Source organism: Dipteris shenzhenensis, chromosome 20, assembly GCF_047967505.1.
Source record: "Dipteris shenzhenensis isolate YYH24624 ecotype China chromosome 20, Dip_SZ_1.0, whole genome shotgun sequence".
Taxonomy (NCBI): domain Eukaryota; kingdom Viridiplantae; phylum Streptophyta; class Polypodiopsida; order Gleicheniales; family Dipteridaceae; genus Dipteris; species Dipteris shenzhenensis.
This window is the reverse complement of record NC_141615.1, coordinates 2,167,907-2,193,412: the sequence shown is the minus strand read 5'-3', so window position 1 is coordinate 2,193,412 and position 25,506 is coordinate 2,167,907. Positions and strand designations below refer to the sequence as shown.

The following is a 25,506-nucleotide window of genomic DNA, read 5'->3' as shown; positions in this document are numbered from 1 at the left end:
GACTGATTGCTACTGAGATTGATCATGGGCTGAAAGTAGAGGTGGCAAATGGACAGCATTTGATCATTAAATTTTGTTGCCAAGATGCAAGGATCAAGTCTGAGAATTATGAATTTGCTGGGGATCTCTTGGCACTGGACATGGGTCCAATAGATGTTGTTGTGGGCTGTGATTGGTTGAAGTCATTGGGCACAATCAGCATGGACTTAAATGCCCTATCACTCAGCTTTGTCCACAAGGGTAGAACTGTAGCATTGCGTGGCATTGCCACTCCTAAATTGCAGGTCATTTCAGCAAGGCAGTAGGCTAGAGAGCTTAGGAAGGAGCATGCCCTCTATGCATTGAATTTGTCAGTATCTCAGCAGGGTAGCATTCCTCGTGTTGAGGATTGTGATATGCAGTAGTTGCTCTTGGAGTTTGCTGATATGCCATCCCAATTTTCTCCCAAGAGGGATGTGGGTCATGCCATTGTTCTAGAGCTTGGCAGTAAGTCCATAAACAAAACCCCATACCATCTCTCTAAGGTTAAGCTAGAGAAAGTGGCAGTACAGGTGTGGGAATTGCTTGAGAAGGACTTCATCTCTCATAGCACTTCTCTTTTTGCCTCGTTGGTGCTTCTGGTGAAGAAGAAAGATGGATCGTACTGCATGTGCATTGATTACATGAATCTAAATAAGGCCGCTATCAAGAACATGTTTCCAATCTCCAGGATAGATGACCTGTTGGATGAACTCAAGGGTGCTCAATTTTTCACGAAGATAGATTTGAGGTTTGGTTACCATCAAATCAGGGGGAAAGAAAGAGATGAGCACAAGACGGCCTTTCGTATAGAACGAGGATTGTATGAATTCAAGGTGATGCCTTTTGGATTGACTAATGCATCGGCCACCTTCGAGGTACTGATGAACAAGATATTGCAGCTACTTCTTTTCGGATGCGTGCTGGTTTTCTTTGATGATATTCTCATTTACATCAAGGATAGACAGAAGCATATTAAGTATGTGAAGCAGGTGCTGGAAATTTTGTGGATGCATCAGCTGTATGCAAAAGCCAGCAAATGCATTTTCATGGCAAAGGAGATTGAGTACTTGGGGCATACTGTGAGTAGACGTGGCATTCGGGTGGATCCCACGAAGGTGAAATGCATCAAAGATTGGCCACAACCACAAAATCCCACGGAGTTGAGAGGATTTTTAGGTCTTGCTCCCTTCTACAAGCGCTTTATTCACAAATTTGCCAAGAGGGCAGCTCCTCTTACTGACCAGAAGGATGCTTTTCGGTGGTCAAAGGAAGCACAACGCAGCTTTGAAGACCTGAAATTTTCTCTCACTCATGCACCTGTCTTGGTATGCCCTTTCATTGTGGAGGCAGATGCCAGTGGCAAAGGATTGGTGTCTGTTCTAAGGCAGGAACACGGGATAATAGCCTTTGAAAGTAGGAAGTTTGATGCCAAAGAACTCAATTACCATGTTTATGATCAGGAGATGTTGGCTATCTTGCAAGCATGCTTTCAAGAAATGGCATCACTATGTGTACGGAGTAAAATAAATTAAGGTGAAAACATATCATAGGACACTCAGATTCTTCCTCACCCAGCCAAATTTGTCATATAAGCACAAGAGTTGGTTAGCTCCAGTCCAATCCTATGATTTTGACATTGAGTACAGAAAAGGAAAATGTGGTTGCAGATGCCTTGTCCAGGATGTGGTCTTGCAATTTGTCTGCTACCTCTACTATATATCAGGAGTGGATTCATGGCATTCAAGAAGAGTATATGCATAATTCAAAGGCAGCTCCCATATATTCAGATTTGCAGAAGCCCTCTAGTGAGGGTCATCCGGAACTCAAATTGTATAGGGATGTTGTGGTGCGAGGACATAATTATTTAGTGCCAGATTCGAAATATAGACAGCTGGTTTTGCAAGAAATGCTCTCCCATGGTTGGACATGCGGGTGTCACTAGAACATATGAAAGAATCAAGCAGAGCTTTGCATGGGAAGGCCTGTGGAGGGATGTGGTTAAATACGTGGCTGAATGCTTGCCTTGCCAACAGAATAAAGTGGACAGTAAATTACCCACAGGTCTCTTGCAGCCATTACCCATTTTAGAGGGCAAATGCACGCACATAGCAATGGATTTCATCACAGGATTGCCTTCTACAGAGAGGGGATGGGACATCATCTTAGTTGTGGTGGATAGAATGACAAAACAATCCCATTTTATACCCACTAAGACCCGGTATTCAGTATCACAGGTTGCTTGGCAATTCATTGAGCATGTCTTTAAGCATCATGGTTTCCCTCATGAAATTGTCAATGGCAGAGATGTAAAATTTATGGGTCACTTTTGGCAGGAGTTATTTACAGCAGTGGGTACGTTACTTACACCTAGCACTGCTAACCATCCTGAGATTGATGGAGAGTTGGAAAGGGTGAACAAATGGGTGGGTGAATATTTGAGAAACTTTTGTCATGATACTCAGAAGTCTTGGGATAAGTGGTTGGCACTCGCTGGATTTTGCTACAACAGTACCAAGCATCTCTTCGTTGGCATGAGTCCGTTTGAGGCAATGTACGGATGCAAGGTCGGGATGCCTTCTACAATTGCTGACATGGTTGTGAAAAATCAGGAGATATTTGTCTTTCAAAGAGGGAGATTATGTGAATTTGCGCCTCCATAAGAACCATTATGCCTCAGCTGAAAGGTAATACCAACACAAAGCTTGGTCATAGGTATTACGGTCCTTACAGGATCATACGCAAGGTTGGAGAGGTAGCATATCAGTTGGAGCTACCCAGTACCTTCAAGATTCATGATGTTTCCCATGTGTCTTTGCTCAAACCACATTTGGGACAGCATGTCATTGTTCTTCCTGAGTTGCCACCTATGGATGAGGAGGGCCACATCCTCTATATCCAGAGCGCATCATGGGTTTCAGAGACTATGCACTCCGCAACAAGGTCTACATAGAGTATCTTATCAAGTGGCTCCCTGAGGATGAAAATTCATGGCAGCCAGAAAGCATTGTCCAGGACCACCCCTACCTCTTACCGGGCTGATTAGTAGTTGTTGTTTGCTGCACTTTTTTGAACAGTCATGCTGTGAAATTTTGAGGGCAAAATCCTATGGTAAGGGATGGCTGTAATGAAGGGGAAAAGGGGCAATTTAGAGGACCTTTACAGGCCTCATAGGTGGGAAAGGTGGAGGGACTTTTTAAGTCCGCATCCACCCCTATTTGTACATTTTTGATGTGACATCTAATCCTATCTACTCCTTTCTCCTTCCTCCTACGTGCTGCCTACACACACACACACACACTCTCTCTCTCTCTCTTCCCCTCACCCTCCTCTCTCTCTGTTCCTTTCCCTCTTCCCCTTTCTTCACGTCTCACTCCTTTTCCCTCTTCCTCTCTCTTCTTTCCCCACTCTCCCCCTTGTCTCTTCATTGCATTGCTCTTGCATCCCACGGGCATTGGGAGATCGCCATCTAGACATTAAGACCACTTTCCTTCATGGGGATTTACTGGAAGAGGTTTATGTCACCCAACCTCCAGGCTTTGAGGTTGAAGGTGCTGAAAACCAGGTATGCAGGTTGAAAAAGGTCCTCTATGGTTTGAAGTAGGCACCCCGGGCATGGTATGCCAAGATACGTTCTTTTTTGCTATGCCTTAGATTTCAAAACAGCCCTACAGAGGTCACTCTTTATGTTGAATTAGAATTTCTGATTTTACTTTTATGTGGATGACATGCTTATCATTGGGCCAGGCACTCAGAAAATTACAGATTTAAAGGCAGATTTGCAGAAATAATTTGCAATGTCAGATATGAGTCCGTTGCACGACTATTTGGGCATCTAGTTTGCTAATTTTGAGGGGAGAATAACGATGACTCAATCCAAATATATAGGACAGCTCTTGCAGCACTTCTAATTCGAGGATTGCAAGCCGGTTTCTACTCCATTGGAACCTGGCTTCCGAAGATGGGAGTGCCCCATTTGGTGCAACTTTTACCAGCAAGCAGTGGGTTGCCTTATTTACTTATGTCATACCTGGCCTGATTTGCCGTATGCCGTTTCCCAGTAGCAGGTACATGCACCAGCCCATCACACAACATTGGTAGGCAGTGAATCGAGTCTTCTGCTACTTGAGGGGCACACAACTTTTGGGACTGTTCCATAGTGATCAGTCTTTTTTTCATTTGCATGCGTTCACGGATAGTGATTGGGTAGGTTGTTATGTCACCTGCGTGTCACATAGTGGCAATTGTTTCATGCTTGGCTCTTCATGCATCTTGGTTCAGCAAGAAGCAGCCTACTGTTGCCAATTCTAGTTGTGAAGCTGAGTATAGGGCAGCCTTCATAGCTACAATAGAATGTGTTTGGCTCCGTAAGTTACTCTCAAATCTTCATGTCAGCCAAGACACTTCTACGATCATCTAGTTGGACAACTTGAGCGAGTTGGCCGGTGCACATATTCTTGCCTTTCATGTGCGTACCAAGCACATTCGAGAGCGCCTGTCAATTGGGGAGATTCAGTTATCCTATGCTCCCACGGAGAAAAACTTAGCAGATGTCTTCATGAAGTCTCTATCGTGACCCAAGTTTGAGGCTTTCTGACATGCCTTACGCTTGGCAACATTTATTACGTGATGTCGATCTCCTTGTACTATCGTAGGTTGCTACATCCATCTTGGACGAATATGTGCAACCATGATATAGTTTCTAGGCATACCTGAGATGTATCCAGGAAGAGCAAGAGCTATGTCTTTACGTGCACAACGTCCTCAAATCCTTGCAAGATCTCCATCCTGAAGCTAAAAATGGACCCGATGCATCCTACTTGTGTTAGTGGCCTCTTTCTATAGTTACTGAGGAACGGGAACATTTCGAAATTTCAAGTGCCGGAACGGGAACGTTCTGGGAAGGGGGAACAGGAACCGAAATGCCACGTCATCAATTCATATAAAAATATACCAATTATGAAAAGAAAACCACTTTTAGCAGCTCTAAACTTTCCATTTCAGCTTTTAAAGACACTCTTAGAATACTCAAAACTGAAATGTACACGTTTGCAATGTGAATAAAGCGTAGTAGACTGTAGAATACTACAGATCCGAGAGCATATAATATGCCTCGGGCCTGAAGGCCTCAATACAAAATAGGACTCGAGACTCTCGAGTCAAGTACATGGTGTAAAGAAAAAAAGAGAGTCAGCCCTAATGGTTTGAGGGTGGCACAACAATGGAGGCCTCTCCTTCCGCCTGCTGGGCCTCATCATCCTCATCATGGTCTTGGGTCTCATCATCCTCATGCTCAGGAGCATCCTCTGTTGCATCACTGTCAGAGTCCTCATCGGGTTTAAATCCAAGATATGGTTCAAGAATGCACTCTGCCCTGAACTTGTTAAGCAAACGCAAGTTTGCATTAACAAATACAATATCATTTGCCTTCTGCACCCTAAGCCTGTTCCTCTTTTTTCGATGCAATGTTTCAAAAATTGCTCCACAACTGCTCAACGGGTGAAGAGCTAGCTCCCTGGCTGAGTATACAAATGCCCAACGCTGCAACAATGGAGCATCTGCCCCATAGTCCTCCCACCAACGAACGCAGGAAATCTTGAACGTGTCATTTTGTGCATCCTCCAAACCAAACAACCCTTTTGCTTGCCTATAATATGACAGCTCCTCCCGCACTTTTCTGCTATCATCTTGACTCGAGACAAGTCATCTCAATATCTTCTCCCATCCTTGCACCACCTCTTTATCTGTTTCTTGCCCCTTCCCTTGAAATTCCGGATCCAAAACAAAGGCTGCAGCCTCCAAAGGTGATTGATATTTTGTCCACCGACAGGTTGCCAGGGTCCTCAACTCCTCCTTCCTTCTCAAGCATACAAAGCATCTATACTTTGAATGGTCTCAATCATCCTATCCATCCCTTCATACACCTTCCCAATACGAGGACCATCAACAAGCCTCAACATCAAAAGAATTGGCTTTGTAACTTGAAGAAAAAGGCGAACATCATCCCAAAAGTGGTCATCCAAGACAATGGACTTAAGTTTGTGTGCCCTTGCAGAGTTTTGTTCACGCCATGCATCCCACTTAGTAGAAACAACAAGCTGCCTCAATTGAGATTTCAGCTTAAAAAGCCACTTCAACATAATGAAATTATCAAAGAATACTTCAAGAGATTCTTTTGAGGGGATATCCTACGAAAAATAGCCAAAATTTAGTGATGGTGAGTGATGAAAGATACAACATGATTACCCATATCAATGGTAGGATCCACCCAATCCAACTTAACCAATATCCTTCAAGAGATTATTCAGCCCATATGCCATGCAAGGAGTGAAGGTAAGGTGAGGGTACTTCTCTTTCAATATCCACTTTGCTGCCCTGTTGGAGTTCCCATTAGAAACAAATTGAATAACCTTATCTGCCCCCACATACTCAATGGACTCCATCCAAATGTTGGCCAACCGATCGGTTGACTTTCCCTCCTCTGAATTATCAATAGCTTTAATGAAAAAGCTGGCCCCCCCTAGAGTATGCAATGATACCTTGAATAGAGCGGCTCCTAGTATCACTCCATCCATCTCCCATCAATGTGACACGACATTTCACCCATATGTCTTTGATGGGAGTCAAAGATTGCTCTATAGCGGTCTTCTCTGTTGCCAAAAGTATGGTGCGTAGGGCCTCACATGAGGGAGGAGTGTAAGATGGTCCAAAAGCTGCAATCTCCTTTACCATATCAATGAAATAAGGATTGCGGGCCTTTGCTGTGGGTACACCTGCTCCATAAAAGAGTCGGCCTACTGCAGCATCTACCTGTGCCCTCCTCCTAGAAGGCCATGATGCCACAAGGCTTGTAGGCCATCTTCTAGTGGTTCTAGTGATGCCATATAGGCCATGGTATGTGCCTTGTAGGCATAAATATAGGCACTTGTAGAGTTAGTGCCTTTTAGGCCACCTAGGACACTTAGTCCTAGGTCTAGGTACTTGTACCTTGTACTTCTCTTTTTTCTATTATCCAAGTTTGACGTGACGGCTAAGACGCGTGCGACACTTTGCTACCTGCACTCTCTCTCTCTCTCAATCGATCCTACAGTGGTATTAGAGCCATGTTCGACTTGTTTCTTGTCCCCGGATCTGCATTTGCTCCCTGTGCCACCATCCGTACAGTCCGTATGACTGTGTGGATGACCGTACAGATCTGTGCGCCAGAATCTGTACGTCTTCTACAAGGCTCCGTACCTTCGTCATGCGTTTCGTACAATCACAGTGCAGCCGTACTTACGTTGTACCTATGACGTCATACTTGCGTTGTACCTGTGCTACCGTACAGTCGTACAGATTAATATCTGCATCGCCTTACAACAGGCACCGTACCCGTCTTGTACTACAGTCCGTACTGGGCTCCGTACTGCTCTTCGTGCCTGTTCCGTACTACGATCCGTACACCGTAGTACATGGTACCGTACAGTCGTACAGTCTTCGTACCAGTGTACCAGCCTCGTACTTGCATCAGTACAGATCGTACTGTTTGTACCACACAGTCGTACGTTGGATTCAGCACACCTGATCCGTACAGCCCTTGTACAGTTGTACCTTCTCCGTACAACCACAGTACAGTCATACATTCTGTCAGTACAGATCGTACTATTCCCGGGATTTCAGTACAGGTGCACTTTTGCAGTCAATTTGTGGACAGCAAGTCCTAATTCTGCGGTTGCAAGCCTTGAGGCTATTTTTTTGGAGTTTGGTCTGCAATCTCTTGTTTGTTTTCAGTACATGGGGTCAGATTGCAGGACATTGAGTCACTTTTGCAGGACTTTGAGTCAGATTTGCATACATTGGGTCACATTTGCAAAAATTTCAGCAAAATTTGGCGCTTTTCTGCATTTGCCCTCCTTTTGGCCTATTTGCCCTCAATAAATTTGGGGCTTTTGCCAGATTTGCTGTCTTTGCAGTGAACATTGCCTGCCACAACATTTGGGTCAGATCTGCATTTGCCCTTTGATTTGGGTCAGAAATTTGCAGATATTTGCTGTCATTTTTGGACAGCCAGCTTTTTGTAGTGATAGCCTTGAGGCTTTTGGGTTTTCAGGTCTCTTTCAGGGTATCACATTTGCTATGGCTGGGAACAATCAAGATTTATTTGGAGTTCTTCGTGAAGATGATAAGTTGGATGGCACCAACTATCCGATGTGGTCTTATCTCATGAAACATACTGTTGTTGCAAAGCATTTGTGGAATATTGTTTCTGGGGTTGATTTGAGGCCAGCCAATGCGACAGTGGTTGCCTCTACTGCTGGTTCCTCTGCAGGAATTACTCCTTCTGATGCCTCATCTTCTAGCACTCCTGCTACTGCTCTTCCAACTGCAAGAGATGCAAATGCACATTCATGTATTGCTTTATCATGCAAGAGAATCATTATTCCACACATCCGGTCTTGCAGGACAGCAAAGGATGCTTGGGATAAATTGGCTTCTCTCTATCAGATTCGCTATGAGGCACGTGTTGCATATTTGAGAAGGCAATTACAGGAAGTCAGCATGAATAAAGGTGACTCTATGGATGCATACCTGACAAAGGTCAAGGACCTCATGGAACAACTTGCCAACATTGATGAGGTGTTGCCAAATTCTTAGCTTGTCAGTACCACATTGAATGGACTGCCAGATACATATCAAGGGTTTGCTACAACCCTTCGATTAGTGGCCATGCGTAATCCAGACCACTATTCTTTTGATCAGCTAGTGACTTTGCTTTTGCAGGAAGAGCAAAGTAGAGCTAATAGACAAGCCATTATTCCTGATCATGCATTTGCTTCACGGCAGACAGGAAGAGGCAAGGCTTCCAAGCCTATGGGCAAGCCAAAATTTTGTTGGGGTAAAGGCACATTGCCAACCCTTCATTAAAGATAGGACACCTATGACTGTCTTAAGACAGTCATAGGGTAAACCTAATCCTAATAAAAACAAATGAGTTTGTGGTGTGGCTCATCACTTCACACCCACACACCTTGAGTCTTCACTCTCTCTCACTCTCTTGTTCTTGCTCTTCTTCCCCCCTCAGTCCCCTTAAACTGGTATCAAAGCCTTCTACCCTTGACCTGCCTACCCACCCCCCTCCGTACAACGCAGTACTGACAGCGCCGTACGGACGTACGTCGTCCGTACATCCGTACGGACGGGCATCGAGCGACGGCACTGCATCGAGGGTTCGGGCGCTGGCACGAATCAGGGCGCGGGTGTGGGCACGAGCATCGAGCAGGACAAGGGAGCAGCTCGGGCGCAGGCGCGGGCTGTGGCGTGGGCACGAGAGCAGCTCGGGCGCGGGCACGGGCTGTGGTGCGGGTCGCGGGCTGTACAGCAGCTGCTGACAGCAGCACAGCGGCGCCGCATCACGTCAGCAGCCAGCAGCTGCTGCTAGCTGCAGCCCTTCGGGCGTCGCGCAGTCTACTCCAAGGGCAGCCGTACGGACGACCGTCGTACGGACTGTCGTACAGTCGTACGGATTGCCATACAGTCGTACGGACGACGCCGCCGCACCTGCAGGGAGTTACATCAGGGCAAACCTTTCGACATTTTCTGGTTTTTCCTCTTCTGGGATTCCGTACAGGAGCCGTACATCTGTACGGATCTCCACAGCGCAGGTACAGGGAGCTGCTTCCTATTTTTGCAGCAGGAAGGTACATTTTCTTTGTTTGGGGAAGAAAGAGAGGTGAAAGCGCACTCTGCTCTTCATTCCTCTTGATTCAGGGTCATTTTTTAGTTCACAAAACTGTGTTATCTTGAAAGTACAGCAAGTACTTTCATTCATCTCGTGCTTGAGGTGAAGAGAACCACAGTGTGTGGTTGATTGCACAGTTATTTTGTTCTGGGAAGGTAATGCCTTGATTTTGCAAGAGGAAATATGCTTTTATTGGGTTTGAATCTCAGTTCACAGGTGAGCAGATCATAGGGCTTTTGCCCGGAAGGTGATGCATTGTATGCCTTGAGGCAGTGTGGTGCCAGAGAGCACACATTTGTCTTGATTTCCGCAGTGTCGAGGTGACATTTTCTTGCAGGTCACATTTCTTGTGCCACACTCAGAGAACCTCAGTTGAGCCACGCTTGGCCAGGGCGCATCGAGTTTACTCGGTCCCTAACTGTCCATCGTTGACAGTGCTCAAAAGGTTCCTCATTGAGTGTTTGTACGTTGGGATCTGTGTATGTCATTTCTACACAGGGCAGTATATGCATTACATTGGTTGATGATTTGTCAGAGAGATTTTCATATTGCGTGCTACCTCAGTGTTGAGGTGTTCTCCACTTGATTCAGGTGTCAGATCAAGGGGCTTTTGCCCAGACTTTGTTTGATAGCACTTGGGTTACCGACAGAGATCTTCAGATGCATTTTCTCCCCTTGGTATAAGGGTGATTGCTTGGGATTTATCCCATTTTCTGTTGCAGGTTTTGTGACAGGCTGATGTGTCATTTTTTTTGGGGGAGTTTACCAAGTGGTTTATGCATATTAACTCAGTGCAATACCTCATCTGAGGTGGGAGAAGTGATCAGTACAGTTAGTACATCAGGGTTTACAGCAGTCTTTGTGCTTTGTCAGATGATTATGCACTGTTAAGCACTTGTTGAGCAGCTGCAGCAGTCTGAAATTACTGTTTTTATGCCTCTTTGAGCACGGTACAGTGTGTCAGAAGGTACAGTATTTGCAGGGTCATTTACTGTTTTGCTGCAGATTTTTCCTGACAGTAAAAAACAGCACCATTGAGAGTGCTTCTGGCTCTTGAATAGAGCAGGTTTTTTCTGAGAAATCAGAATTTTTATTTAGTTCTTTTTTACTTCCAGGGAGTCAGGTACTTTCCTTATCTGATATGGCATCAGGGGGAAGTGATTCTTCAATTCTGAACATAAAGAAACTGGAAGGAGCACACAACTATGCATTATGGGCAGAACAGTGCTTGAATGTACTTCTGTTAAAGAAGATTGCTAAGCCCATAAGGGTGAAGGGTGTCAAGCCATCTGACATGGCAGCTGATGACTGGGAAGAGCTTGATTTGTCCGCAAGGGCAGTTATCATGCTCACTATTTCAGACACTCTTGTGTTCAATGTTCAGGCTGAAAAGACCTCTTATGGTCTATGGCAAAGGCTAGAAGAATTGTATGCCCAAAAGAGCTCAGCCAGTAAGGTTTATTGGCTGAAGAAGCTGGTTGATCTTCGCATGAAGGAAGGTACAGCTATGACCTCACACTTGAGTGAGTTCAATGCCATCTTTACACAGCTGATTGCACAGGGGTTGAATCTTGATGAGGAGTTCAAGGCTACTTTCTTGTTGTGTACCCTCCCTGAGAGTTGGGACACTTTCAAGACCACCCTGTCTAATTCAAATGCCACTCTTATATATGCTGATGTAGAGAGCTCTCTCCTCATGGAGGAGATGAGCAGGAAGAATAATGCGGGCAGCAAGTCTTCAAATGCTTTGCAGGTACAGGATAGAGGCAGGACTCAGCAGAAGGGGAGATCTGCTAGTAAGTCCAAATCCCGAAGTCAGTCCCGTGGTAAAAAGGAAATTGAATGCTTTTATTGTGGCAAGAAGGGACATGTGAAGTCTAAGTGCTTCAAGTTCATACGGGATCAGAAAGCCAAGAAGGCTGAAACAAAGGATGCAGGAAATGCAAGCAAAGGCAAAGGCAAGGCCAAGGCAGATGACTTGGATGCAGTGAATGTTGCAGCAGAGGACAGTGACAGTGACATACATGATGTTTTATGCTCTTCTGCTGTAATAGCACATGCCTTGGTTATTGATGGTCACGACATGCACACCTGGCTCTTGGATTCAGGTGCCTCTTTTCATGTTACTCCTCATAGGGAGTGGTTCACTTCCTACACAGGTACTCATGGAGTTGTTCATCTTGGGAACAACTATGCATGTCAGATTGCAGGGATTGGCAGTATACAGATAGTATTTCCTGATGGATGCATATTCATGCTTGATGGTGTCCGCCATGTGCCGCAAATCAAGAAAAATATGATTAGCACTGGCTTATTGGATGACAGTGGTTACCACACCACATTTGGGGATTCCAAATGGGTGATTACTGATGGACAGGCTGTAGTGGCTGAGGGTTTTAAGAGTGATACCTTGTATCCTCTTTATGTTTCCAGTGTGGGTAATCATGTTGTTGCCATAACCGAGCTGCCAAAGGTTTCATTGTGGCATAGCCGGTTGGGACACATGTCTGTTAAAGGAATGCAAGAACTGTCACGTTTGGGTTATCTGCCGCCTCTTTCTTTTTCAGATTTGCCTACTTGTGATCATTGTATATTTGGCAAGCATTCTGTGACTCCTCATAAGAGGAGAACTCCCCAGAATAGAGCACCACTTGATCTAGTGCACACTGATTTGTGTGAGATGCCACAGTTATCACTAGGGGGTGCAAAATATTTTATTACTTTCATTGATGATGCCACACGCAAAGTGTGGGTCTATTTCTTGAAGCATAAGGGCGATGCCTTAGATGCTTTCAAGAAGTTTGTCGCTCAGGTTGAGAATCGGACAGGTCGCAGGCTGAAATGCCTCAGATCCGATAATGGGGGTGAGTATGTGTCACATGCTTTTGTGCAGTTTTGCCAAACTAAGGGCATCAAACAGGAACTCACAGCCCCTCATAATGCATCTCAAAATGGTGCAAGTGAGCGTATGAATCAAACTATTCAAGAGAAGGTTCGATGTATGTTGTCTTATGCTGCAATACCCCATGGCTTTTGGGCAGAAGCCGTGCAAACAGCAGTTCACATTATTAATAGGTCGCCAAACAAGGCTTTGGAGTTGAAAGTGCCAGAGGAGGTGTGGTCTGGCAAGCCACCTTCATATAAGCACTTACGTGTATTTGGCTGCGAGTGCTTTGCTTATGTACGCAAAGACTTGCGCACCAAATTGGATCCAAAATCTATGAGATGCATCTTTATGGGGTATGGTGACGAAGGTGAAATGGGGTACAGGTTATGGGATCCCGTTAAACGGAAGATTATACGCAGCAATGATGTCATCTTTAAAGAGGATAGTGTACACAAGGAACCCGTGCAACCTGTGGAATACAGGAGGGTTATTTATGATGATGTTGGACAGCAAAGAATGCCCATTTATATGCAGCAGCAGCCTGCTGCAGATAACCCTGTTCAAGAGGGTATACAGGCTGAAAATCAGCCAGATAATTTTGCCAATGATGCACCACTGGATATGCCAGCAAATGGGGCTGTAGAACAGCCAGATATGGTGGTACAGCCACCCGTCATGCATGAAGAACAGGCTGGACAACAGCCTAATCCGGAACATTTTGTTAGGAGGAGCACCCGTACACAACGGCCTCCTGCCAGGTTTGTTCCAGGAGCCAATAATGTGGCTGATTTTATCATGCTGACAGATTGTGGTGAGCCTTCCAGCTTCAAGGAAGCTATGGGAAGAACGGAGAAAAAGAAGTGGGAGAAAGCCATGCAGTCAGAAATGGACTCCCTACTTCAGAATGATACATGGGACCTGCAGGTAGAAAGGTTTTGCCATGCAAGTGGGTTTACAAAGTCAAAGTGGATTCAAATGCTTTACCGAGGTATAAGGCCAGATTGGTTGCCAAGGGATTTAAGCAGGAGAAGGGCATTGACTTTGATGAGATCTTTTCCCTTGTAGTCAAGATGACTACTTTGAGAGCAGTGTTAGCTCTTGTTGCTCATGACGACATGGATTTATGTCAGATGGATGTGAAGACAGCTTTTCTTCACGGAGATCTCCATGATGAGATCTATAGGAGTCAGCCAGAGGGATATGCTGTTAAAGGGAAAGAGCAGCTTGTGTGTAAGCTCAAGAGGAGCTTGTATGGACTCAAGCAGGCGCCAAGAGAATGGTACAAGAAGTTTGATGCCTTCATGCAGTCCCAAGGGTATCATAGGTGTGAGACCGATCATTGCTTGTACACCAAACGGGCAAAGGATGGCAGTTTGATGCTACTCATTCTATATGTGGATGACATGCTTATTGCCAGTAAATCTCAGCATGAGATTAGTGCTTTGAAGAAACAACTGCATAAGTCTTTTGACATGAAAGACTTGGGTGATGCAAATCATATTCTTGGCATGCGGATTACTCGTGACAGGTCCAAGGGACTTTTGTTTTTGTCACAAAAGGAGTACATTGACAAAGTACTGCAGAGGTTTAAAATGGAGGGGGGGAAGTCTATTAGTACCCCGTTGCCTCCACATTTAAAACTCAGCAGTAAGGACAGCCCCAGATCAGATGATGATAAGGCTGAAATGGCCAAGGTTCCGTATGCATCTGCAGTTGGTTCTTTGATGTATGCCATGGTTGCCACTGGTCCGGATATTGCTTTTGCGGTGGGAGTCATCAGCAGGTATATGGCAAATCCAGGCAAGCGGCACTGGGAAGCAGTGAAAGGTGTCTTGAGGTATTTCAAGGGTACCAAAGACTTGTGCATATGCTATGGTAGGCAGGATGCATTGGTGCATGGTTTTACAGATTCAGACTATGCAGGGAATGCAGATAACCGGAAGTACTACCGGTTATATTTTCACATTTGCAGGAGGTGCTATATCATGGGTGTCTCGGTTGCAGAAATGTGTTGCACTGTCAACCACTGAAGCTGAATATGTTGCAGCCACTGAGGCCTGCAAGGAAGCAATATGGCTTACTCAGCTGGTGGGAGATTTGGGCATTACAGGAGATATGCCAGTTTTGCATTGTGATAGTCAGAGTGCTATCATGTTGGCAAAGAATCCGGTCTTTCATCAGAAGACCAAGCACATAGAAGTGAAATATCATTTCATCAGGGAGGTACTGGAAGACAAGCGACTTGAGCTTGTGAAGTGCATACTGATGATAATCCTGCAGATTTGCTCAGTAAGAGCTTGCCTACAGAGCGGTTTGCACATTGCCACCACATCATGGGATTAGGATGAGACCATTCTTATTTTATGGTCTTGTATACAGTAACTGTATATTGCTGTAATTTTTATTATTTTCTCCCCTTTAGGCACATTGGCCTTTAGGTGGGAGGTTGTTGGGGTAAAGGCACATTGCCAACCCTTCATTAAAGATAGGACACCTATGACTGTCTTAAGACAGTCATAGGGTAAACCTAATCCTAATAAAAACAAATGAGTTTGTGGTGTGGCTCATCACTTCACACCCACACACCTTGAGTCTTCACTCTCTCTCACTCTCTTGTTCTTGCTCTTCTTCCCCCCTCAGTCCCCTTCAAATTTGAGCATAGCAGCTGCAATTCCTCCCATGCATCTAAAAATACAGCAGATAAGTCAAAGAAGAAAAGATGCAACTATTGTTGCAAGCTTGGACATGACATTTCAGAATGTAGGCTTCGGAGAAAAAGAAAGCAGGATTGGCAGTTAATGCCTCTCATGCTATTGAATCCCATGAGCCAGAAGATGCTTCACATGCACATGCTCTTCAGGATGATTGGGCATGGGCTGTCCGTTGCTCATTTGATCCCTCCAAAGCTGGTGCATTCTTTACTGCTAATGATGCTCAGTCCTGGTACTTCGATAGTGGTGCTTCCAAACATGTCACATCTTGCAGACAGTCGTTTCATTCTTTAGCTGATGCACCTCGAGGAGGGACTGTCACATGTGCTAATAATGCTTCATATGCTGTAAAAGGAATTGGAGATGTGCAGCTCGTTATTTTTGATGGCTACAGATGCCTAGTTTATGATCGTCGTGATGACAATGCCATAGTTTTTACTGGCACTTTGCAAAAAGGGCTTTATCATCTTGATCATCACTCAGCTGCACTTTCTATTGAAGCATTGGCTATTTCAGATTCACAGCTTGCCGAAACTCATCTTTGGCATGAGAGAATGGGCCATCTCAATTATAGAGCTGTTGCAAAGCTACATTCACAGCAGATGGCAAATGATGTATCTCAAACTCACACAGTTTCCAAACATGTGTGTGAGGGTTGTCTTTTGGGTAAGATGCATCGATTTTCTTTTCAAAAGAATTGTCCAAAACTCTCACAAAGGAAATTGCAGCTAGTGCACAGTGATGTCTATGGCCCAATGAGGACAAATGCCATTGGGGGGTACAATTATTTCATGACTCTCATTGATGATTTCACAAGATAGTACTGGATATATCCTTTAAAAGCCAAATCTGAAGTTTTCTTATGTTTTCAGAGGTGGCTGAATATGGTTGAGAATGAATCAGGATGAAAGCTTGTCAGCCTCAACACAGATAGGGGGGGAGAGTATATGTCTAAGGAGTTTGATGCATTTCTGTCTTCACGGGGCATTATTCACTCATGCACTACTCCTTACACTCCTTAGCAGAATCCTGTTTCTGAAAGGAAAAACAGGTCCACAATGGAGATGGCCAGATGCATGCTTAAGGCCAAATCTTTGCCCAATAAATTTTGGCTTGATGCAGTGATGTGTGCCAACTATGTGCTGAATAGATTACCTACACGGGCATTGAAGATTGTTACAGCTTATGAAGCATGGAAAGGCAGGAAGCCTTCATTTTCACACATGAGAGTATTTGGGTCTCTTGCATATGTGCATGTGCCATCTCAGCTAAGACATAAGCTTGATGACAAGGCCATCAAATGCATATTTATTGGTTACAGCCAGGAAAGCAGAGGGTATCGGTTATATCAACCAAATACTGGGAAGATTATTGTCAGTAGAGATGTTATCTTTGCTGAACATTCAGCTTCTCCTCTTGTGGACTGCAAAGCTAGGCCAGATGTTGACATGTTTGATGCCTTTGAATCTTGGTTACCTCTGCCATCCTCAGAAGAGGATTTTGACCAGCAACATGAGCCTCCTGCAGGCCCTCCACCAAGCAATAATCAGCCACTACCTCATGCTGATTTGCAGGTTTCTCTTCCGGCACAAAATGATCCCACTAATCATGATGCAATCATTGAAGAAAGAGCTGTCAATAAAGGCAAGTTCCCGGATGGGTTCTTGATACATTGAGGGACAGTAAACAAGATCAGCCTTTTGCTGCTCGGACAAGATCAGGGAATAGACAGTATGGTCAGTTTCTTGAGTTTGCACTCCTTGCTACAGCTTGCAATGAAGAGCCTCTGTGCCATAAGATGCTTTTGTAGAGCTGAGCTACATTCCATTGCTAAAAATGACACATGGGAATTAGTAGATCTCCCTCCCGGCAAGCATGCCATTGGAACCCGGTGGGTCTACAAATTAAGAAGGAAATATGATGGCAGCATAGATCGATACAAAGCCCGTCTTCTTGCAAAAGGGTATGCCCAACAGCAAGGCATTGACTTTGAGGAGACATTTGCTCCCACATCTAGGATTACTACCGTTAGATGTGTCATTGGCATTGCAACCCATCATCATTGGCAAGTGCACCAACTTGACATCGAGACTGTTTTTCTTCATGGGGATCTGCAGGAAGAAGTACATATTATGTCACACAACCTCTTTGCTTTGAGGTTGTTAATTCTGAAAATAAGGTATGCCGGCTTAGAAAAGCCCTTTATGGCTTGAAGCAGGCACCCAGGGCATGGTATGCCAAAATTCATGCACACTTACTATCCCTTGGTTTTTAGAATAGTCCTACAGAACCCACTCTTTATGTCTGTGGGAGTGGATCTGATTTTTTAGTGCTGATTTTATATGTGGATGATATGCTCATCATGGGCCCAGATACTCAGCAAATTGCAGCTTTCAAGGCTGATTTGCAGCACTATTATTTGGGCATTCAGTTTGCTCATGTTGAGGGGGGTATCATGATGTCTCAGTCCAAGTATATTGGACAGCTCCTTGATTGTTTTCAGTTTAAGGATTGCAAGCCAATTTCTAGTCCAGTGGACCCCGGCTTTCAATTCTCAGCTCATGATGGGAGCCCACCATGTGATATCACTCTTTATCAGCACGCTGTTGGATGCCTTATTTATTTATGTCCAACAAGACCTGACTTACAGTATGCAGTATCTCAGCTCAGTAGATTCATGCACATGCCTAGTTCACAGCATTGGCAGGCAGTGAAGAGAGTCTTCAGATATCTCAGAGGCACTCAGGATTTAGCCCTCTTTTATGGTGATCAGGGTTCACTTACCATGCATGCTTACACGGATAGTGACTGCGCAGGATGTTTCGACATCAGAGTGTCACATACTGGCAATTGTTTTTTGCTTGGTAATTCATGTATCTCTTGGCTCAGCAAGAAGCAACCAACAGTCGCCACGTCTAGCTGTGAGGCTGAGTACAAGGCAGCTTTCACCGCTACAGTAGAGTGTGTTTGGCTTCGACAGCTACTTGCAGATCTTGGTATTCGCTAGACATCGTCCACTATTGTCTACACTGACAGCTAGAGTGCTTTGGCCATTGTGCGTAACCCAGTGTTTCATGCGTGTACCAAGCATATTGAAGTTCATTATCATTACGTTCGGGAGCGGTTGTCAGCAGGAGACAGAGAGTTGTCGTATCTTCCCACAGAGGACAACATAGCAGATATGTTTACAAAGGCACTTCCTCGTCCCAAGTTCGAAGTCTTTCGACAGGCTTTACACTTGGTTCCCTTTGTTACATGATCTGACATCCCTTATACATTCATAGGTGGCTATATCCTTTTGGATGAACATGTGCCACCATGACCAGAAAATACCAGGTATTCTGAGACGTTTCCAGAATACTTCAGCCCATCCCATGGAGGGGGGTTTGTAGGTCATCTTTTGGTGGTTCTAGTGATGCCCTATAGGCCATGGTATGTGCCTTGTAGGCATAAATATAGGCACTTGTAGAGTTAGTGTCTTTTAGGCCACCTAGGACACTTAGTCCTATGTGACACCTAGGACACTTAGTCCTAGGTCTAGGTGCTTGTACCTTGTGCTTCTCTTTTTTCTTTTGTCCAAGTTTGACGTGATGGCTAAGACGTGTGCGACACTTTGCTACCTGCACTCTCTCTCTCTCTCTCTCAATCGATCTTACAAGGCTAGCTTGCACGACTCTCGGGGTGGGGGGTGATGAAGCGGGAGCATGTGCTTGTGAAACTGTACTTCCAAAGAAGGAGCTAGAACTGTAAGCAACAGGAGAAGGTGCTGCAGGTGAGGATGCCCTTGCTTGACCTCGAGGATCAAGAACCTTTTGCCATGCTTCCTCAGCGTCCAATCTATCTGCAAGTGCATGAAAACGTGCCATCTCTGAATCTGGAATATTCCCAGGGCAGCAGTTAATCTTTCTCCTCTTTACTCGCAATAAGTGATGTTGAACTTGGTCTGAGCCTCCATATTTTTAATCTTGGTAAAATTTGCATCTCCACTTGCGTGCTCCTCCTTTTGACTTGTTGGAGAGGCTTCCGGGCTCCACTTCCCTCCACCACGGAGATTTGTTGTCTCGGTTGATGCCATGGGGAGGAGCCATTGAGAGAAGGGGGACTGATAGAGTGGGCTGATGGCTAAAGGTGGAGAGAGTGGAGAGAAGGGGGTTGAGAGAGTAGGCTGAAGGGGAGAGAAGGGGGCTAAGCCTTGAGGGAAGGGAGAGGGTTTGAGCCTTGAGGCTTGAGGGAAGGGAGGGGGCTGAAGCAAGAGTAGATGGAGCAAGGAATGAGTAGATGGAGGGAGGGAAGGAGTAGATGGATGGAGGAGTTGGATGGAGGGAGGGAGTAGATGGAAGGATGGAGGGAGGGAGGGAGTAGTTGGATGGAAGGAGGGAGTAGGTTGAGAGCTGCTGGATGGAGGAGTCGGGCTGCTGAAGGAGGGAGAGAGCAGGTGGAGGGCTGTAGGTCAAAATGGCGGAAAACAGGCTGCCACCACTCGTGAAACTGGGTTGAGGAGGAAACCCTAAACCTGGAATGCCGGGTTTAGGTCCGGAACGCGTTCCGGGTGCCCCGGAACGGGGTTCCCTGGTAACACCCTGGCTGAAACGTTCCAGACAGGTTCCAGGGTTCCCTCTTCTCTGGAATGGGGTTCCACGCGTTCCGGATGGAGGAACGACGTTCCCTGGTAGCTATGCCTTTGTCATCCTTGATGAATGCATAGCTTACATAATCTCTATTCCTCTTTTATCTACTGCTTTCTCATTGCTCTTGGTACTGCCTCAGTGGACTGGTAGGGAGTGAGGAAAAGGAAGTGCAACAATGATGGAAACTTATTTGATTATGCATTTTTTTGGTTATAATGGCTTTGAATATAAGCATTTAAGAGTGTTGCTGGTTGACAACCAGTTCTTCTTTTTCTAGCATTCTTCCATGATGAGCAGCTCATGGATGACTGATTTTTATGGTTGGTTTCCCTTCAAGCATTTATTGGGGGCGGGGGGGTTATCCTCTCTGTTTGTGCTGCGCTATACTTCAATTGTATTTTAGCAAAGGTTTCCTTCCAATTAAAACATTCAAGTAAAGAGAGTGGATTTCTTAAAATCAGGTTGAAATATGTAACTACCGATTGTAAAGTGACTGCATATAACATGCTGGTATAACTGCTCTTTTGGGTTTTCTAATTCAATAAAAAAGACTTACTCTGTAGAAGGGTGAAAAGAGAAGCACCTTTGAGATTTGAGAATGAAGTTTTGCTAGTGAATGGTCTTAAGGAGATAAAGTTACACTGTAGAAAGTAACAGTTCCTTTGTTTCTTTGTTCTTGTTGTAAGCTATCAGCATAGTGATGGAAAAATGAGGACGCGTGCCACCACAATAACCAGACGGTGGGTTGATGGTGCACAAAGCACTGAGGTATATATTGGTGTGCTTCCCCGTATGTATTTCACATGTGGTTTTTTGTGCTCTGGTTGTGATCAGATTTTCCTTTTTCTGGAAGGGTTAGTAGCTCTGCTGTGCTTGTGTAAATCCTACAGGAATTAGTCTCAGGTTTTGATCAAGAAACAGCAGCTGTAATTATGGCTCGCCTGGCCTCATTCAAGATGGAAAGTGAGGTACTACTGGCCTTTCCCCTAAAACTCACGAGTCCGTATGGTTTTGACTGGTTTCTATTGCAATGTCATTTAGCTTAGTCATATTAATATTTGTACCTTCACTTTCAATTGTGGCTGTTCTCTGCCTGTCTCTCAATTGAGGGCAGGCTGAAATTCTTATAAGGCACTTTCCAAGCATGCCTTTCTTTAGGCAATGCTGCAGATCAATCAGTTCTCATAAGGTTGGTCGAGTGATTTGATCATAAGCAGTTCTAACCAATTTTAAAATTATAGGAGGAGTTTGACGCAACACGATGGTTGGATAGAGCATTGATTCGACTATCCTCACGATTTGGTGACTATAGGAAAGATGATCCATCCTCTTTCAGATTTGCATCTAGATTTGCTATCTTTCCTCAGTTCTTGTTTCACCTTCGGCGGTCACAATTTGTTCAGGTCCACCATCTTAACCATGAATTTGAATGACTGATCTTGCATTCTATGGATTAGCCAGGTGCACGTTTCAAACAATTTGTACTAAGCATTCTGTACTTTGGTTATCTCAGGTCTTCAATAATAGCCCAGATGAAACAGCATACTATCGTATGGTCCTGAACAGAGAAAATGTAATAAACTCAGTTGTGATGATACAGCCATCCCTAATATCATATTCCTTCAACTCACCACCCGAGCCTACCTTGCTTGACGTAGCTGCCATTGCTGCAGATCGGATCCTCCTTTTGGACTCATACTTCACTATAGTCATCTTCCATGGCATGACAATTAGCCAGTGGCGCAATGCTGGGTATCAAAACCAGCCAGAACATCAGGTGCTGATTTTTGGAATGCAAGTTGGAATATTTAGTTAGTCTGACAGCTAATGCATATTGATCTCGTTGGTGACTGCTGGCTGAAATGTGCAACAGGCTTTTGCTCAGCTGCTTCAGGCTCCTCATGATGATCGAGATGCTATAATCAGGGACCGTTTTCCAGTTCCTCGTACAGTAATATGTGATCAGCATGGATCTCAGGTCTCCAAATTCTGCCATTTGATGTGTTTTATTGGTCTCTCTCATGAATTATCCTCCATCTCTACAGTTTTTACTAAGGCTTGTATATTGTTATTAATCTTGTGGAATTTGTCTCACATGCAGGCTCGGTTTCTGCTTGCAAAATTGAATCCTTCTTCTACTTACAAGTCAAGTACTGGACCTGTACCCGGAGGGGACATTATATTTACTGATGATGTAAGCTTTCAAGTGTTTATGGAGCATCTTCAAAAACTGGCAGTGCAATCTTAGAGGTACGCTTTTTTTTTTTGGGTTTTGGGTTTTTTTTTGGGGGGGGGGGGTTGGTTTGTCCTGGAAAAGCTTTTTTTTTGAAGGCTTGGGATGTTAGCTTTTGAGACATCTATCAAGGCTTTTGTTGACATGAGCAGGTATGAGACATTACGGCAAATATTGCGGATAGCATAGCTGTATCTGGCACAATTGTTTTGTTACAGTTGCAATGTGCCTCACTGTAGTACAATTTGCATGAAAGTTCTCATGCACTGCATTCAAGGGGCATATATCTTGTGCAATTGTTTCCGTATACAGTTGCAAAATTTGCCACAGGTCTACAGTTGATGTGAAATATTTTCATGCTAGCACAAATTATAACCATTGTTCATATCTTTGAAGTGCTTCTGGCTAATGAGAATCACTGGTTTATGATAAGAGCTGCTCCGGTCATTAAATCTATGATTTATTCCAAGTTGCAATTTCAAGTGGGTTACAAAGATGCATGCAAAGGCATCAAGTGTTGTGATTACAGGAGTGTAACATTTGGGTTATTTTCCACATCGTATTCTATCAAAAGTAAGTGGGACAGTTTGTATCGACATGTGGGTATGCGCCTTCTGATGGGAAAACAGGAATGGGACATAGCTCTTTTGGCAATTACTTATTCAGGAGACATGCAAGTCCAATCCAACTGAAATTACAAGCACAAAGTGGAGATCTTCGCACAACAGAGAGCTTGACATAGGAGTAAAAGGTTAAGGTACTTTATTCAGCAAGGCATGTACAAGAGTCACTGTTTTAAGTCATTGCTTATATGAGTCTCTCATCAAGAACAGGTAGCTTAATCAAGAAATGAACGTAGTGACAGATAAATGCTGGAATCACGTGGTTCCAACGTTAATGATTTTTCCATTTAGTGTCTTGTGCAAGGGTACTTCTTTAGTTCATTGTTGGTTATTTCAAGGGACGTAGTTCTCATCTAGAAAGGTAGCTAATTTGAAAAATGAATGTGATGAAAATGAAAAGATTGGAACCGCATGTTCCCAGACTTGGTGATTTCGCCATCTAGGACTCTACTGCACAGCACCTAGGTGTGCATGGTCATCAATTTTTAACAAACAATTTGCACGGCAATTGTGTTACTATTGATAGGTATAGATGGCACTCGTTATTAGTTGAGGGAAGCTTAGTGCTACACGCAGCTGATGGAAAATATTGACGTAAAGGGATCTAAAGCAAGTTGGAGCTCGAAAGAGACTTTCCCATCTGTTTAGCTTGGGGCACTTGGAGCCTTTTGACCAGTACTGTCCAAGCCTACTGTGCTAGAGGAAGGACCACCATAGGAGGGATCCTATGGCATGGGACAGTTCTAGGGTTTGGCTTTAATGTGTAGCATTTTGAGCTCATATCTCTAGAATTGTGGTCAATATGAGGAAATTCTTGATTGGATGTTTAGCTGTTGATAAAATGTGTCACCTCAATTTCATTTCTCACACAAATAATACTCATAACGGTGGAAAAGAAAACAACTCTTTAAACTGTGTATTGAGAATGAGAGGCTGAAATGAAGTACAAGGATGTATACGAACCTAATATCAAACAACTGCCTTGATCAACTAACTCTACCACTCACTATGATGAAGGGGGAAAACCATAGATGAGGGAAAAGCACTCCTATCCTTAACACTCACCTAATGTTAACCATTGCCTTAATATTTCCAACACCCCCTTGAAGTGACAACGTCCTTATGTACAAGGTGTGATCCATATCATCATATGGAAACAAGTATAAAGTTTTGTAAGGGCCAGGGGATTGGCTTGGTGGTTGAATGTGTGGGTGAGTGGGGGGTGTATGTGTTCGATCACCAGCTAGGGCGCCTTGTGCATACTAGTCCAGGGCAATCTACATACGAGGGACTGGGTGAGTAGAGTGAAGGTGAGGTTTAAAAAAATTTAAATAAATGCAAAGTTTGAAGCTTGTGAAAATCCTCAAAACTTTTCATCTCAATCATCATATGGAAACAAGTTTAAAGCTTCATGGAAAGCCTTGAAACTTCTGTGGAGTTAGTGCCTCCTTGGTGAATAGATCGGCCACATTCTGATGTGGTGGATGTGGTCTGACAAAAAATCAGGCTAATTTCCCTTGCATGTATGTACTCTTTGAAATAATGATAGAGACTTTCAACATGTTTCTTGCGGGCACGAAACACAAGATTAGTAGAGTGAGAAACTCCAAAAATGCATGTAGATCTACAAGCAATCATTGCAATCAAATATGTTCAAGGTTGTGAAAGTTGCCCAATTTGAATCACTGTAAGCATGCAATTGCAAGTCAGCCCTTGGAAATCATCAATCCAAATGATTGTCTCGCAAGTATTGAAAAACATCCTTGATAGTTGTTCATGTAGTTTGTTGATGTAGTGTCTTTGGGGTGCGCATAAATTTGTGGGGTGCGCTTAATTTTGCTCAGCTATGACACTGTACATTGAATATCTGGCCTACTGTTGCATAAGCAGATGAGCCATCCAATTTGATTATAGATAGTGGCATCAAATGGTTCATTGCCATCGTGCATCGGTCTTGGCTCCAAGGAGTATAAATGTGCTTGTAGACTTGAAACTTGAATTGCTCATACTGCTTGTATGTCCTTTTGATTGTGTCATAAAAATATCGAGATCATTTTGCATAATTTGAATCCCCAAAGTCCCAAATTTTAAATATTAACTACATTTCTATTTTTGAAAATTTTAATTTTCTTTGCATTAGTGCTTCTGAGCAGCAAATCATCCACGTGTAATGATGGGTAGTAAATTCCTCCCATTCTTTTTGATGTAAAGGGTGCGTTTCGTTGGACTATCGTAAAGAGCATGTTGTAGCATACTTTAAGCCATATAAGGCTTTCCTTAATGTGCATACATACCTTCACATGCATCTCTTTCAAGAGTCCCTATTTAGAGAGGTGAATTTAATGTCAAATTGATGTATTGGCCAACCAAATCATGTAGCCAATGCAATCACACTTATTATGGCAACCATACTTAAAGGTGGGGGCACAACTCTCTGCTTAAATTATGTCGTGTTTTTGCATGTAGCCTTTGGTAACAAGCTATGATTTGTAGTTGTCAATGGTGCAAATACATTGCTTTTTAACTTGTATATCTACTATGTGCCAATTGTTTTTTAACTAGTAGGAAAATCCATCAAATCCCAAGTGTGGTTCTTATGAATTATATCTATTTCAGATTTCAGTCTGCATGGCTTGCACCCCGTTAGTGTTTGTGTCTAGTCTAGAAAGGAGCATAAAGCTTGCTCTG

At 44.0% G+C, this 25,506-nt stretch overlaps 1 protein-coding gene across 4 annotated transcripts in view; it reads left to right on the top strand.

Moving 5' to 3' along the window:
* Window positions 1-23,368, top strand: part of LOC147889123 (protein transport protein SEC23 E-like) — a 103,555-nt gene extending 80,187 nt beyond the window's left edge. The window contains exons 7-13 of one of the 4 annotated variants that reach the window (XM_087391967.1): window positions 20,649-20,730; window positions 20,853-20,930; window positions 21,207-21,365; window positions 21,476-21,739; window positions 21,836-21,940; window positions 22,064-22,212; window positions 22,348-23,368. In XM_087391967.1, the coding sequence (XP_087248093.1) occupies window positions 20,649-20,730; window positions 20,853-20,930; window positions 21,207-21,365; window positions 21,476-21,739; window positions 21,836-21,940; window positions 22,064-22,210 (835 nt within the window). In that variant the 3' untranslated portion in view covers window positions 22,211-22,212; window positions 22,348-23,368. Of the gene's footprint in view, window positions 1-20,648; window positions 20,731-20,852; window positions 20,931-21,203; window positions 21,366-21,475; window positions 21,740-21,835; window positions 21,941-22,063; window positions 22,213-22,347 lie in introns of those variants that run through there. The other 3 variants (XM_087391966.1, XM_087391965.1, XR_015542948.1) reach the window with 3 other exon arrangements.
* The last annotated feature ends 2,138 nt before the right edge of the window (window positions 23,369-25,506 follow it).